The sequence below is a fragment of the Augochlora pura genome, chromosome 10 (assembly GCF_028453695.1).
Source record: "Augochlora pura isolate Apur16 chromosome 10, APUR_v2.2.1, whole genome shotgun sequence".
Taxonomy (NCBI): Eukaryota; Metazoa; Arthropoda; class Insecta; order Hymenoptera; family Halictidae; genus Augochlora; species Augochlora pura.
In genome coordinates, this window is record NC_135781.1 from 7,006,086 (window position 1) to 7,023,639 (window position 17,554).

Consider the following 17,554-nt stretch of genomic DNA (forward strand, 5'->3'; position numbering starts at 1 on the left):
TTTCCTTTTGTCGCGGGGCCTTCGCAAATCCGCTGGCAGACCTTCCGATCTCGCTGACCGGTAGCACCGACCACTGCCATTACAAGGAACAACACGGGAGTTAATGCCTGCTGGAACGGGGGATGGCTTGAGAGACGGGCCAACACTGTCGTCAAAGGGTGTCGTTCAAGACTAAATCGACCGCGGACAAACGTGCCAACAACAACACCGCTAATTCTGCTGGGAGAACGACCGGTGTCTTTTTATTCGGTGTAACTTTATACCGCGATACCTTCTACCAAGGATATTCGTTATTCTTGGCCGGCGCGATTTAGGAACCACGCGAAAAACGATCGTCCCCGATCACCGTTCGATAAAAGAAATCGTTCGTATATCAAACATTTGTCAGCTCGAGTCGTAAATAACTTCCCTTTCTATTTTATCAAACATTTGTGTTGTTTCCTTGTTCTTTTATCAATTTTAAGCTGTTATCTAAAAAAATTCGTTTATTCCGATGACTCATAGCGGGTAGATAGGGACAATAGATTCCACCTAGCTGCAGCGGAAGTTGTTTATCACTTCGCCATTAATATTAAGCGTCTCACTCTTTCCGCAGAATATTTCAATTCGTTCGCATAACGATGACAAGACGTTCGCAGACAATGTTGCCAAATTTCGTCAATGTCTTCGCAAACTAATTCGTTCAGCAAATGTAAAATGGTACGATGTTATATGATATATGTATATATAAAATAAAATGAAATATAACAAATGAAATTTAATGAGAATGATAAATGAAATTTAATAAATGCAATTTAATAATAATAATAATAACGAATGAAATTTAACAAATAAAAATTTATTCATCATTCTGAATATGCTAATACGAATTATATTTTTCGGCGACGCTAAAGAACCGTTGCACGTTACGGACACGGTGTTCGCGGCGCTGTAAACTGTACGTTGTTTACAACGCGATTCGCGGAATTAAGTGGTTATGGAATGTCGCGGTTTGAAAAACCTGCCGGCTAACAGGAGAAATTTTTATTCGAGACCTTTCGGACAGGATCGCGGTATAAACAAGCCGAATGTGACTTTTATATCAAGAACTGTTAGACACGTGCATAAAACTCGCGGCGCCCAGGACACATGGAATAAAAACTCCGTGTTCCAACGAGCCGATGAGAAACACGGTGTTTGTAAACTCTGCCGCCCTTCTGGCATGTCACGGCGATTCTACCGCAAGTGACAGCGAAAATGTGTAAACAGGACACGTCGTTAATACCTATCCATACGCAGTTTGATCGTTCTCGCAGTTTTTAGAGAAATCGAAATCCTATTGCTTTTGTCATTTTTATAATTGACGGCAGTTTTTATTATTTATACGCTTCGCCATCTCCTTTTCAATAAAACACCGAGATAACTTTTAATTTTGCGATGTATTTGCAATCATTTTTCATAAAAAAAATAACAATTAAGCATCAGGTCAACGCTGTCCGTTAGAACCTCATTCTGCTCATCAAATTGATAACAACAATGGCGACAAATTAAACATATTTGCAGTCAATATCAAAATATTCAAAATTATTTTATGCAAACTATTAACTTAAATTATTGATTCGCAGATACTGTATTATATTGATATTAGCTTTCAATTCTGTATTGTAAAGAATGGCTTTTTATCCATACACGTAGATAAATTAAATTAAGTAATAGGAAGCCGTTGACCGCGATTATTAAATTTCCAACGCCACATTTGAATAGATTAATCTCGCTTGGCAACAGACGTTCAGCGTTCTATTAATTTTCTTAAAAACGATTCTACGTGGCGCAATGAAACGGCGGTTATAAAATATTTTAATTATATGCTTATTCTTGTAGTAAGCAAGTACGGTGGCCTCGAAACACGTGTTTGTAAACAAGTTCAGTGGTCGAATCAATAGATATTAAGCGCGGCGGCCACAATTTCTATTCGAAAAAAAAACGCGAGCAACCGAAACGAATGTTCCGACCGTTGTGTAGTTCTTTGTACGATCCTTTTTAAACGGCATAAAGAAGATCGGTTACTTGTATCTAGACTGCCGATCTTTATGCGAAAGATAAATTGTACACGTCATACCCTCGCTACGTTGAAACCAATGTATTAACATTCTTAGTCTCCGTAATCTAAAACGTTTTCAATTTAAACTGCTCAACTGTTTTTTTTTTTTCTAATGCGAATACATAAAATTCGCAGTCTACTTATAATCTTATCGATAAACCGCGATGTCATCGCATCGTCGCGGAAAACGAGGGCGAATGCCGAAAAAAAAAGGACTCACCATAGGACTGTCCGGTGTGTGTCGGTGATGAGCGATGGGCATGTTGGCCATTGCCACCCCACCGCCGGGGTTGCCCATGTCCTGATACTCGTCGCCGATTTCCATCGCGTAGGATGGCAATGGTTCTCTGTTCTTTACCCGAATTTTGGCTGATTTACCGCGATAGCGGTCGCCACGACACGAGAGACACCCCCGCAGCCGAACACGCTGCCAAAACGCTCGCGTACGATCGCGACCGTTGAACAAACAACGAAATAAAGGGGGTGTGTGCGCGTGCGCGTGCGTGTGTGTGTGGTCGCAGAAGGGTAGACGGTGCTGGATGGTAGACGAGGTGAACGATAACTGTCCCGGCGTCCGTCACCGTCCAACGATCCCACTTGCTGGTCTTCTCCGTACACGAAACCGCGGAAACGCGAAACGACACCTGGAACGAAACCGGAACCGGAAACGGAACGTCAAAAAAATCCAAAATCAGCCCGAGTGAAAACTTGAGCCACGTCAACGAAGGATTTTGACGATCCGGTGGTGCCGCTGCCCCGATTACCGGCTACCCTTGGCCATGTTCGTCAGCTGGTTTCGTTGAGATCCTCCTTTCCACTAGTAGTCCGCTATCGGTTCGCTGTCACCGGGAACACGCGAGAAGAGGCACACGCGGCGGCCCGATGGCTGACATAAAAGCCCCGTCGACAGGATCCGTCCTTGATGCGTGGTGGCGACTGGTGCACAATGTACGGCAGGCCGGAACAAACACAGAATAGGCGGGTGTGGAAAGAGCGGAAAAACGTCCACGATGGGGGATGGTAAGCGCGAACGCGTGTAATTCCGCACGATGGTAATGCGCGCACACCGCGATGCCGTAAAGGACTGATTCTTCGGGGAAGAAGGAAGGAAGGCAGGCGCAGACAGGAAGGCAGGAAGGAAGGACGGAAGGAAGGAAGGAAAGGAGGAAGGAAGGAAGGAAGGGCGGACGGTCGGCAGGAGTGGGAGCAGGGGTGAGACGAGCCTCGAGATTCGATGCTCGTTCTTCGTTCCTCGTGGCCAAGCCGAAAGGAAAGCGTGCTGTATCCGCGAGAGAGGGGCACCGACTAACAGAAGGAACACACAGGGTCGAGAAGGTGTGTTGTCGACGCGATCGACGCGGCTCCTTGCCTGTTTACGCGGTCGTCTCGATCGACATTGCTGTGTTCGTCACTGACCGGAGTGCATACCTCGCGATATCGAACCGGGAACGAACCGATGGTAAACAACGTTAGAACGACTGAAGACGGAGCTGACGCGCGCACACTCGCGTCCTCTTGCGATCTGACGCTCGGAAGCTCGAGCCTGTTTGCGATCCCCTCTCCGAAGGCGCGATTCGATAGAGGCTTGCAGCCGGACAGGACGAGAGCAAGGAGGCAGGCGGGAGCGCCGGTGGGCGTGACGCCGTCACGCCAACGCCGTCGACCGGCGCGCGGCGCCGCGTATCGGCCGGGATGGGCGGCCACCGCTGGCCACACCCTTCTCGACACCACCCTCCGTCTCTTGCCTCTGTCTTCATCTCGCTCGCAAACCCGATTAGCTTTCTCCTTCCACCTCCGCGTCACCCCTCTCGCGACTGGATCTCTCTCTTTCGCGCACCCTATCGGATAACGACCCCTGTGCGCGCATAGTCCGGACGGGACCGAAAGATTTTCGATGCGTTCTCGCACAGGATTTCCCTCGGCCCGTGTTCCTGCTTCCGTTTCGACCTGGCCTATCTGCAAAAGCGATACCTTCCTCCGAGTCGTGCGTGCACGACAGCGCACCTAGCGGCGAACTTTAATCAATTAGCCTGTCGATTTCGTGACCGATTATGCAACTGCGAGATCAAACGATTACGGTCATCCTCGTCCCGATGCCCGAGTCCCGTTCGGTTTCCCTGGGGTTGGCACGATTGCTAACTTTCAGGTAGGTCGGTCGAGAGTCCCGGGGAAATTCCAGGTCGTATATCTTGATGACTTGGCACTGATGCGCTGATCGAGCATTCCCGGAACAAATTTTGCGATCCTCCTAATTACTCCGTTTTCGCTTACGGTCGACCGTTCCGTGCATCGCGTTCGCCGGCAATTTTATTTTACGCGTTTTGCAATGTTTATGTATGTTTTCTTCGGTGGTTTCCCTTTGTGTGTTTCTAATGAGTTCGTTCCGTATAATAAATAAATGGCCGAAGAGATCGCGATTTCCCTTTGTCGTGTTTTCATTGCCGTGTCGTGTTCCATCGGAAGGATACGGTGGCATAAGGTCGTCGGTAATTGAGCATGATTGCTGCGATCGCTCGCCGCGATACCGCGCTACGAAAGATTCTTCTTTGAGATCGTCACGACACCTCCCTTCACCCTCCGCGAGATTTCTCGATAAAAATTGCGCGGCACGGCCAAACGAACGCCTGCCACGGCGACAAAAAACCGCCTCGCGAACGGAACGTGCAAAAAGTCGGCGTGCCCGTGTCCTCCATTTTTTGGTATCGTTAAGCATTGAACAGCTAAAATTACCCTATAACCCTTCTCAGTGTTTTCCTTCGTTCAACGGTTCCTTCGAATCAACCACGATCGACTAAAATTGCCAACGTTCTCTTAACCCTTTGACCTGACCAACGTTATTTCCATTTTAAATGACTCGTATTGATCATATGAAACAGAGTCGTGTAACATGAATTACGCTTTCAACAGTTTTTCGAATATTAACAAATTGGATAATCTACAAATTATTTTCCAATTTGGTAAAACAATTTTAATTGGTGCTTTAGACTCGAGAGCAAAGGGTCAAAGACATAGGGTAACCATCTTCAAAAATTTTGCACGTTTGATTGAAATGTAATTGTCCAAAGTTGGACATCTTGGAAAAGTCCACGTATGAACATCGGGAACCCGACGACAATATCCATTATAGAAAATAAAACGAGATTGTGTTTACGAATTCTTTTCCAAGGAACGAGGCGTTACGATTAGGCAAAGTTCCGCTGCCTATACAGCAATAATGGCAAGCATTTCGAGCATCGTCTACCACCATTTTAGCCAATGCCTCGCGAGGGAAGTCGGCGAGTTCGAGGAGTTGAGGGGGGGGGAGGGCAAGCGCGCCACTGGCAAATGGTATTAAACCACAGGTTTCGGCGCCCGTACGGTTCTGTTGGCGAGCATGGGCAGTTAACACTCGAACGGCTGTTTGATCCCGTCGGTAATAAGGCCCATTCCGGTCGGTTTCGCTAGATACAACCATTCCCTTGCCTCTCGCGCTCTCTTCCTTCTCTCGTTCCTTACCTTCCTCCTCCCTATCCCTCGCGATCGTTCCAACGCGCCCGATCCAGTTTTCCAAGAACAATCTCGCGATGAACCACGCGAATTCCAAGGAGGCATAGAATAGAAGAGACGCTTCCGCTTCTTCAAATTTGAATACGGGGACACGGCGGTCCGGCGGTTTTCCACGGCACAGCTTGCGCATTCAATGATTCCAGATACGACCGCGCTTCTATTAAATTTTATTTCCACTTGCGCAACTCGATTTTCACAGTTCCTCTTACTTTTACATTATTCGAACGAGCAATAAACTCATTATTATACGTTCCGCGCGCCTCGAGTCACGTATTGGCCATTCCACGGTGACGCCATCTTTGTGGCCGCCGAAGACATTCCGCGGTGCTCGCGCCGGCTGCAGAAAAACCTGGAAACCGCTCGTAAAGGCGCCCGTGGAACGTGGAAAATGAAGAAAAGGTGCAATTGAGACGGGAACGGTGTCGTTTCGTCGATATCCGAACAACGATCCCCGACCGATCCGAACTCGCGCAACCCTCTCAACGCGGTTTCCCCCTCTCCCCCTCTCTCTCTCTTTCTCTCTCTCTTTTTCACACACTCTCTTACTCTTTAGATCGCTCTCGTTTCTTCTCTGCCCCTTCGGTTCTCGTTTCTTGTTTTTCTGCGTCAGAGGCAGAGGTCCGCGCGCAGCTTCTCTCCACTTCCAGTTTCGCCTCGTCCTCCCGCTTGCATCTGCATGCGCTCCACCACGTCACATATACAGGCAAGATGGCGCGTACGGTGCCCGTAGTACAAATTGCAGGTAATTGCAGCCCGCGGAGAGGGCTCCCCTCTTCCACCGCCTCTGCCCTCGCCACCTCGTCTCGCAAGGGCCGGCCGAAGTCGGGACCGTGTGAAACTGCGAATTTTATGATTTACAAACGTGATCCTTTATAAGGGTATATGGATCTACGCGGCGAACGAGCCGAGCCGCCGTTAAGATCCGCCCATCGGTGACCTCCGCGGACCAACCGCGAGATAATTGTACGCCACGGAGGATGCACGATTTACTCCTGCGATTTACGATTTCGCTCGCTTCGGCCGACCGGCCGGCCGGCCGGGGAAAATATCGACCCGGACCGAGGAAACGTGGCCGTTTACCCCGAGTCTCTGCCCTCGCTTGATCACCCGCTTGATCATCCAAAGCAATTTCTATCGAAGCGTTGACTCGACCCATAAGTTCTGACGTTTACAAGGTATTCCATGGGGAGTGCCCTCCCCCTCTCCCCCGTGACCTCCGACGTGTGTTCTCTCGTCGATCGAAAATCAACAGCGCAAATGCTCGGAGCGAAATTCATCTTGAACTTAACAGGTCTAGCATGATTCTTGGATAAAAATGTTCCTGGTAATTTTCCGAGGACCATTGCTCGGTCGTCTACAGCAGGGCTTCTTAAACTTTTGTCATTCACGAACCCCATTTATGATTGCGAGTTTCTTGACGACCCCATACAAATATAAAAGAAAAATAAATTAATATTTTTTGATGATTTATTTATTAGGTAACAATATACATATACATATGGAAATATATAGTTTTAGAATTCGTTTTGAAACATACAAAAATCTAAAATTAAAAATTGCACAAAAAATTATAAAATTGTATTTATTATAGTTTCAAAAATAAAAGTGGATTCTGGTCGCAGAATTTTGCTACGCGACCCCATTTGGGGTCGCGACCCATAGTTTAATAAGCCCTGGTCTACAGGTTTTATTATTGAAGCGTTGACGTTTCGTTTTTATCGGTGGAACAGCTACTTTGACAGAAGCAGGTAGGCATTAAGGCATCCAGCGAGGCGTTCGGTCGTTTCCACTGCAAGCAGAAACCGATCGGCGAATTTCCGATACGCTGTATAGTCATTGCCTGTTACGGTATTTCTCGGAAGGTCATCCGACCTGTTCACTATATACTCTATGGCCTCCGACTTTGACCTTGCTCAGACCAATTAGAACAGTCACGATTTCCAAAATTTTATAGGCTGCCTGAAGAAACTAAAACCGGAACTGCCCGCTCCTCTACCCTGATCTAGACTTGACCTGGAGTGCCATCAGGTTCAACGTGTTGCACATTGGGACAGCACATTATTCATTTTCAATTTAGATTCGAATCAATAGGGTGAAAATCATTAATAATTTTACGCTTTAATAATTGCCTGTTTGACCCCGTGCCTTGGGATTTATTTTCAAAGAAGAAGAGTTGTCATAAAATAAAAGATGCTTCTGTCTTTATTTTATATATTTATATAGTATATGTGGACATCATTTCATTTGTAGTAGAATAGATTAACAAACTAATGCTAATATTAAATGAAAATTAATTGTGAAATATTACCTTAACGTAATTGAAAAGATCGCGCACAAAAAGAAACTATTTCAATTGCTTTCTAATATTGTTTATTTTCTAATAAAAACCAAAATACTCGATAGAAAAAATTCTTCGTTCATGGACAAGTTCTTCGAATACAAAAAAGGCAGAAAAAATTGCATCCAAATCGACGCGATACTTTCTACGAAAGATCCTCACCACCTTGATATTCAAAATGCAGTTTCGAGAAAAACGCATTAAAAATCCAACCTATGTTTACTATTAAATATTTATTTTTTACCCGCATGGAATCGTCAATTCCATACCCATATTTATCATTTTCTGCTGAATTACTATCCTCCAAAACATTTATTCGTTGCTGATTGCGAAGCACTTTACCCTCGCCTATTGCTTCTTGCGTGCAGCGGTCAGCTGTATTCCACAAAGCATAATTTGAAATCCAAGTCCACGTCTATCGTCGGTTTGGAATTGTATTTCACCATTACAAACTTTACATTTCACAAGTGTCGAAATCATTGCAAAGAAACCTGTTAATTCTGTATTCCACAGAACTATCTTGCGGCGTATAATGACATCCTGCAGTTTAACTTTCGTCGCCGATGTCGCATTCTTAGCGATTTTTGGATTAAAAATTTGATTCTGTTTTTCGGTCTAATAAACTAATTTACGCCAAGTTTTATTAAACTGCGATAAAACTTTCAGAGAATATTCTAAAAACATAATACTTTCATATATAATGAAAACCCAAAAATTGATTTTATCAAGATTTTAGCCTAACCCTTTAAAGGGTTAATGTAATTTTCACAATCGAGAGGTAAAGTTTTTAACAAACTATGACCAAATGGCCCAATCGTGTTTAATATGGTGTGATCGAAAACTTTAACTCGAAATCGCAAAAATGATTCTCTCAAATGAAACGAAGGAGTTTATCGAAATCGCGATAATCGAATCGGTATATATTATACAATGTACGAAATGGAGGGGCATTTAGCAAGAACCGACGTCGCTTGCAATATACATTATCCGACTTCTGCTGGCCTCCATTTGCAGGAGTTTTCGCATCCGTACAATCGGTCGTTGAACGGCCGCCGCGTTAAGTATTCTCGCAGCGTGCGACTCGCCGGCCCAGAGCCCGGCCGACTTAATTATTGCAATATCGCTAATGCTTCCTCGATATTTTTTCTTTTCTGTACGTGGCTCACGTTGTTATCAATTTCGCATAGAGCGCTCGTAATTATGCCGGGGCCTCGAGAACCCGGCGTGAACACGTGAAGGTACGTGGTCGGGCCGGCTACGCCGGGCACACGTGTTTCCTGTCTGTCCGCCCGTATGCCAACAACCATAATCGAGGAGTTGTCGCAGGAAAGCCGAAGTAGCCGTGAGGGTACCGACTTTCGTCGTATTACGGTATATCCCCCAGGCAAGTTAGGCCCCGGCCGGGCCACCGAGGATTAGCCTGGGTTTCGGCAAATTAATCCCTCGTCCCCGGGGGCCGTGGTTTTTAGGCAACCGCTCGTAAACGCGCGGCCATTACCGATCCTACTGTATCTCGATCTACGAATTCTCCAAAAATTAATTTCACCGAGGAACTTTCGGTTTTCCATGCCTCACGGCTCTCCAGGTTACACTTAACGCGTTGATATACGATTGGTAGCCGATGTCGTCGAGAATGGCTAGGAAAATTGTCCCGTGGCGTCGACAGAAGAACCGCTCGTTTTTATAGTTCCGGACAATCGGCTCGACAATTTGGCTATTCCTTGGAAAATTGCTTGGTTATTTTATTAGCCTATCTAATCCTTCGCATTCGAGGCGACACGATAAACGTTATCATGCATACCAAAATTTACATGCAATCGTTGCAATTTGAATATTATTAAAATTACGTCTATTGTGAAAATATTACTATGTACGAAATGTTGTGCACATAATATATCCGGTGCAATATTAATTTGGTTTTCAGAGTTCCGTTTGCTTCTAGTGCAAGGGTATGAATGAAAATCTTGCGACCTGACATGTACCCTTCTTTAATATTTAAGATTTACGGAAGCGAAAAAGAAGAAAACTAAGAAGAAACATAGCAATAAGGAGGGAAAAGATGCCAAATAAAGGTGCAATGAAGATGGAAGAAGGATTTTTAGGTGTTAAGTTCTAGGTTAAGATGTAAAAAAAAAAAGGAAAAAAAAGAAAAATGTAAATAGTAATAGTTTATACAAATAGAGGTAGGAAAATTTGAAACCCAGAAGCCATCGTAAGCCGCATAGGCAAGGATTATGAATTAATAAAAAAAAATAATATTTAAGATTTAATTAGAATAAGAAAGTTCTTCAAATTACATTCTCCATCAATTGGCGAGATTCGTTTCCCTAGAACAAAGTGCTTCTTGAATGAATGAATTATTTAAGAAAAGGAAATACAATTATAATTCAATTTTGTTAACAATCGACGACCATAAATACACGCCGCAAGCCTCCACTAATCGTATCGCCTCTTTCCAAGGCGTCCATTTTTTATCACAAGCTGAAGCACAATGTGACAAAATTTGCTGCAGCGAGAATTTCGAATATAAAGTTTTATACTTTAATTACATCCTCCATCGCAGTTTTTTTTTTCGCAGTTCTAACGAACGGCTCTAGCTAACCGATCGATGTCCCCAATTACCGGCAGCGTGTCTCGCTTGTTTAAACAACTTTCGAAATATCTTGCAGTGCCTACGTTCGACGCACCAATAAGCTGGAAAATGTGCGCGGCGTCCGCAGCCGCGAAAACAAAATGGACGCAAGACGTGGAAATTGTACGGCGACGAAACAAAGTTGAAATTTTGAGAGATTCGAAGCGAAGTTAAGTACCTCTGGTTGTAACGCGATTTGTTTCGCGGTAGCGATCGAGCCGTGGAGCAAGATCGGCAAGTGTCGAAGAGACGGCTCGGGTTCGCGCCGGGGTTCTACATATGTAGTCGAGGAACGTTCGAGCGGAGGAAGGATGTTTGTGAAGCCGCGCCTCGGGACATTCTCTCGTTTCTTGGCACCTTCGATTGACAATTCTCAGGCCTCCTGCTTAGCCACGGGGCCCATCTATTTGCTCTCGCTTGCTCCGTTCCACCTTTGGAAATCGTGCTCGACACTGCTCGTGTGCCTAGCAGTCTTCACGAACCCCACCCCACCCCCTCTCTCTCTCTCTCTCTCTCTCTCTTCGTCCGCAATCTCCCATTTTCTTTGGCTCGTTCGCTCCTGCGAGCTGTCGTCGTCGCTACATAGACGCGCCAACACCGAGGGAAACCGGCGCACAAGGATGTGCCGTGAACGCGAGTTAACTATTACCGGGGGTCCCCCCCTCGCGCTTTTATAGCCCATCTGGGTGGCGTGCATACCGCCGCCATCTTGTTAGCCACGATTAAATATTGATGCAAGAACGGATATCCAGACTGGAAAGGTTCTCCGTTCGCGGAATCGGTCCGCGGGAATCTGGGACGGCGACGTTCAATTGCCGCGAGTCGCCTCGCGTCCCGCTCGCCCCGCGGCCTTTTTCGAACCCACTATGAATCACTATGGATCACACCGGCGTATTTTCGTTTTACAAGCGGTGGCCGAGGGCGCGCGCGCGCGCGCGCGGTACGCCGTTCAAGGACCGCCGCGATTCGACCTGGTCTCGCGGCCCACTTCGAGAAATCGCGTCGCCGCGCGCGGAGAACGCCGCGCTGCCAGCCATTAGAATAATGCAAATGATTTCTGGTTTATTATACCTTCCCCCCCAAGACGGCGCGGCACAGCCGATTCTCCGTTTCTCGGCGAGCCCGCTTCTCTTCTCGGAACTCGATCGATCCGACTCGAGCGGCCGCGGCCGCGCTTCCCCCGGTTTTTCTATTTCTGCCCGCCTCGTTTCTTTTTCCCCCGCTGCAACGGCAACGGGAGATATTATTCGCGATCTGCTCCAATTCACGGCGACGCCCGGGCCCGTGCTGACCCTTCCGAAAGCGGTTTCCGCATTTCGAGTCTTACTACCCTTGTCGGAAAATATTTGGTCGAGCTGTAAATACATTCCGCTAGGTAGAGTCAGCTAGGTAGAATCTATTGTTCCCATCTATGAGTCATCGGGACAAAGGAGTTATTGCTTTTATTGAATAAGTAAGGGTTCGAAATTAAGGAACTAAAGAAACCGAAGTAAATCAATAAAAACAGCAAAATAAATGTATGCGAAGGAGAGGAAGTTATTTATGACTCGGACTTAATCGTGTATATTTGTTAGGTCGTGTCAAGGTTATAGGAAAAAAGAAATCTGCAGTCCAGCTATTATGTAAAATAAATAAAAACATGTCTGAATTATGTAAATCATTAAATTGTAAACTATAATACACTAGACTTCTATAAAAATTATTTCGTGTCATTTAGAACCTCTAATATCGCCGTGATTTGTGACTTTCTTTTACTAGTCTTCGACACTGTCCCCTTGTCTAAGTCTACAAATTAAAATTCAACTGCTTTATCTTGCGTAACAAAGGTTGTCTACCCTCGAAACTGCCAAACAAATAAATAGACGAGAAATAAAAAAAATTGGAATTGAGTGAACGTCTTCTCTGACGTCTCCCAGTCGCCAAGGACGTAAATTTAATACGTGTCACGGTAATGACGGCTCTTCCCTGGATGAAACAGGTCCAGCGGGAAGAGTTAGAGAAACGAGATTGACTAGATTAGAGAGACGGGAGGACAGCGCGGTTGACTAAACGATCGGGAACATTTCTAGACAACCTGATGCGGACACAGGGGATATCAAAAGATAATCGAAGAGGTTCGCAGCGGCGCGTATACGGGCGCAGACGCGTCGAATACAAAACCGATTCTCTCCTTCCCGCTAATTTGGTGCTCGCCGGTGCGTGTCCATTATTGTGCAAATCGACGAGCAGATTGTGGCAAAAGGTTGACAATGGGGTCCGATGCTTGCGTATAGTCTCCGCGGGTCCCCACGGGGTGTTGAAACCACCCCATCGTTAGCGTGCCGAATCAACCGGAAATTCCAGCTTTCGTTGCTTCCGTATTCACTGACAGAACGAGGAGAGACCGAGAGAGAGAGAGAGAGAGAGAGCGAGAGCGAGGGAGAGAGAAACAGCGAACAGTTGCCGATCGATCGGGAATAGTCGAGAGACCGAGCAACTTGCGTCCGAGGAATTAGCCAAGGTGAGATAATGCGTCTCTCCTCTCTGTTTCGCTCGATTGTCATGAAAATGGTGGTTCCATCCCTGCAACAGAAACCTGCGGCGATGGGGAGACGCGTCGCCGCCTATTCCCCGTTTCCAGATAATTAGAGATCGACGCGTGTGAAGCGATGGCCGAAGACGTCGCGCGGCACCTGGACCGTCTATGCAAATCCTTCCGTGTTCCCCCTTTCAGGCATCTCCGGGGCACCTTGGTTCTCTTCGAATCCCGTAATCCTTTGCCATTGATGCGGAGAATGCTTTCGCAGCGAGCGATTGTCGGCGATAAAACTAAACGACGTGGCTGCATTGTCGAACGAAATCTTGGGGCGGGTCCCCGGGAATCGTTGCAAAGTTCATCGGCTAGCGTGCGCGGATGATTGAATTCGTCGGACGACGCCGTGGAAACAACAGCCCTATTAATAACGAGGCGTACGGCGCTTAGGCGCGTGATTGAATACGTGGAAGGGAGTTACGGAGGCGTTCGTCAGTCATTCGAGCGTTACGGGATTCCTCGACGACGTTATCGCGATCTACAACGTTTCCTGCGAGAGGCACCGGGGCTCCCGGGGCGCAATTAAGTGGAGACTGTTGGATGGCTAGCACAGGCGGTTGCATTTTAGTTGCGTTGCCTTTGATACGCTTTGATGAACGTAGCAATGCTGTGTACAGTTAATTGTGCGAGCCGATCGCGGCGAACAAGTCGTCAGAATGTTGAAAATCGATGGAGATTGAGGAACGCGGAGGCGGTGTACACGGATTCAGGCGAATATACGCGTGTTATGTCATGCGCCTCTCTGGTACCCTCGGCTCTACCGTTTCAATGATTATTCGAACATCGTGATGTATTTAAAGTGATTTTCAACATGAATAGCAACACGATTCGTTCTGTTTATTTTTCCGAGCAAATAGTAAAATTAATTTGAATTTAGTCAAATTAGAACATAAGCGCATACCGTTCAGTGAAATATACTTTATTAATATCGTATTAAAAAGAATTACACAATTGCGGAACGTAATTAATGATAATGTTTCATTCGGTTGAAACGAGAAGAACAGCGCCATCTTTTGGCCTAAAGTAGTGCATGGTAGATACACAGAAATACGTTGCAACGTGGAGAATTCTAACCATTGTACGAAACACAAGCGGAAGAGACACCGGTATTGGAGCAAAGGTTTGAACAATGCGTTTATTAAGGCCCATTTCCATTACCTGCCGCTTCATACTTTCAATTGTCTCGTACCTGGAACGGAACCCTTTTAATCCGCAAAGAGCTGGACTAAGACGAAGGGGAGGATTCTGGGCGGGGGCGTCGGCGAGCGGGACGGAGAAAGATTGCCCCGAAACGAGACAACCGTGAGTAGATCGCTTTCGGGATCATTAATTATCCTAGAAAGTGCGAGGACGAGAGAAACGGCGCGGCCGCCGAGGGTTGGACGGAGAAGCGTTTAGGGTGAAACGGCCGGGGGATGCTGGACGTCTGAGGGGCGGTAAGGAGAGCAAAGGAGACGGCGAATGTCGCCACTGCAAACCGAAATTACCGTCGAAGATTAATGATCGCCCGCTTTATTACAGGTATTTATAGCCGTGCTCTAAAATCCTCGCGCGCAGTTAACCTTTCGCTAATAGGAACGATACCACGGCGCGCCGGTGCCATCGGAACTTTCGGAAAATTCGTGCTTCCCGCGTGCTATTCATTAACCATTCCTCATCTAATAAAACATCCAACGACCGTCGGCGGGTGCTCCGGCGTCTTCCGAACTGCGAGTCGTTCCCTTCGACGTGTTACTGATTCCTGGAGGGAAAACATGGTACAATGAAAATTTGTCTGTATTTATTTAACGGTAAATTTGACAGCGATTATTTCGACTGTAAGCTGTATCAACTTCCGAAGAGGATGCAGAGTATTTTGCTGTGTCGAGAGAATGTTGCGATACATTCTGATATTTAAGGGTTGGGAAGATCGATCAAATCTCTCTGTTGCCTATCCAACGAGTAATACGCAACAATCGTAAACGGAAAATTAATATTTGATCGTCAAGCCATCAAATCAACGAAGCATCGTGGACGATAATTTGGATAATATGGCAGCGTGGCATGGAAACGTTCGCTTCGCAACTTGGTCGGAAAAGCTTCGATGCGACGGTGCGAGCGACGATATTTCATGCGGCGGAGCGTGGTCGTCGGTGCTCATCGCGCATTAATTAAGTTTAGTCGGAGCGTTCGCTTTTGCGCGAGTCGAAAAGAAGCCTGATAAAGCGAGGGAAGGAAGAGAGATAGAGGGAGAGAGGACGAGAGGGAGGGAGAGAGAGAGAGAGAGAGAGAGAGAGAGAGAAAGTAAAGAGCGAGAGACAACGTACACACGTGCATTCGTTCCTTAAATAAATCGCTTCGAGTGACGGATTGGGGAAGAAGATTAACGAGCGCCGGTGTGTCGTTCGATTCGATACGTCGAATTAACGCGGGACAGGAACGAGGCTCTCGGTATCGGTTATTAATGACTGGAGCCTCTGCCAATGTAAACCTCGCGGCCGCGCTCACGTTTCGTACACGCTTGTGGCACTGAAAAGCTTCGATTAATCGCGCGGCTGATAAATGCCCGCGATCCACGCGAATGGATCGCATTATACCCGGCTGAATTGCGGTTAATTATCGTCAACCGGCCGGCGGAAACGTTCGTGAATTAAAAGAGTAACCTAACGACACGACCATGCGGTCCCGCTTCCTACTTTGCGCCGCTCGCGCCGCCGCGCCGCGCCGCCCCGCGCCGGTTACATAACCGCTCACCTAAACCGGACGACCCGTGTATTTTTAATGTTCGCTCACCGTGACTTTTGTTTTACCCGGTCGGTCTTGCGAAATTAAACGAATTCCTGACAGTACCCTGTTCTCTCTCCTGCGTCCCACGCCCGTCCCGATCCTGCACGACCTCCTAAACGACGAGGGGATGAAAAAAAAACCAACCGTCGCCCTCTTTTCCCTGAGCGACAGGCCCGCTAATATCTACCCCAAACCTAATATAGTTAACGCCACCCTTCCCCACCCTTGGCATCGCTACCTGCGGACCTTGTCACCCGCTAAACTTCAACGATGTATCCCCCACGGTGGCTGCATTCCATTCGGTTCGCTGCAGATCTTTCCGATTCACGGCGTGCCGCGTCCTTTCTAAGAATATGTTAAAACGCCTTCTAACTATTGTTACTTACTTATACTCGAACCGCCGAGCTTGTTTTCTTTCTATCATCGATTTTTGTTTGTTACGAAACATTACGTTTGTACGGCCTTCGTAACCATTCAAATAAACTATTCAAATAAATTAGCAAACCAATTAGGCAAACTATTCAAATTAATTAGATATCGGTATCGAACATGTTAAACGACGCACAACATCTACGTAGCGAATTCCCGTTGCCACCAAGAAAAACGGTATAATATAGTTTCACTGAACATCTATCGGATTCGTTGTAATAAAACTCTTGGAAACACGCTCGAGTGTTTACCTGTAAACTGACAGCTACAATTACTCATCCTTACTCCTTTTACAAGGGGCACGTACCTTATTAATTTTCGTGAGGTATAGTTGTAAATTTGTACAGAGGCCTCTAGTTTAATTTCTCATTTTTCGTATTTCCGATGACCTCGGCTATGGCCGCCGGTCCCGGAACCGATTGTCTTCGACCTTTCTTTTAATAAGGGTGGCGGTCCGAGCAATGTATGCGGGCGGTAGGAAAATTCCGTAACAGTGGTGCCTTGGTGGGGATGAAAATGAGAAAGAGGATGGGAAACCGACCTGCGAGTATCCGAAGGCAATACCGTGGCAGCGTCGAGATCGTTAATCTTGCAGATGGTGGGTTGGTGGAGCTGTTTTCCACGTGTATCGAACACCTACGGGTACACTTGTAGATGCCGCAGTAGCATTAGCACACCCCTGCCATGAGTCGGTGGTTGCCGCCCTCCGTTTCGAGTCCTGCAAATATTCGCAATATCTCTTCTGGAAAGTTTCTGAATATTTGCTGTGAAAAATTCGATATGCGTTGTTTGTCATTTTCAGCTTATCTGAAATCGATTCCACTTAATAAGCAGCAATTGCTTAGCGGAAAATTTATTACGGATGATACTAGTGTCACAAACTTGGCCAATTGCATTTAATCAGCATTTAGATAGTGTAACAGGAATTTAAATTGCGCATAGATATGGATAGATAATTGGAATGAAGTATTAATATTTATTATAGCATTTATATATATATACATAGCTTGATGAGGAAATTGTTTCCATTTCTCTTTGACCATAAAGGCTCGATGTGTAACACTCGCGATGTGCATACTATGGCCATCTAGCGGAAAGTGAGGTTTGCTATTTAACCGTCTATTCTCCGATCTCACACTTGCAAATACCAAATATTTGTCCTGATTTGAATAAAAAAATACTCTTTTGTGA

At 46.3% G+C, this 17,554-nt stretch overlaps 1 protein-coding gene across 2 annotated transcripts in view; it reads right to left on the reverse strand.

Annotated features, from left to right (window-relative positions):
• Positions 1–3,622, reverse strand: part of Retn (retained) — a 166,701-nt gene extending 163,079 nt beyond the window's left edge. Inside the window, exon 1 of one of the 2 annotated variants that reach the window (XM_078192991.1) lies at positions 2,301–3,622. In XM_078192991.1, the coding sequence (XP_078049117.1) occupies positions 2,301–2,405 (105 nt within the window). In that variant the 5' untranslated portion in view covers positions 2,406–3,622. The remainder of the gene's footprint in view (positions 1–2,300) is intronic. The other variant, XM_078192992.1, reaches the window with a different exon arrangement.
• Between the last annotated feature and the right edge of the window lie 13,932 nt (positions 3,623–17,554).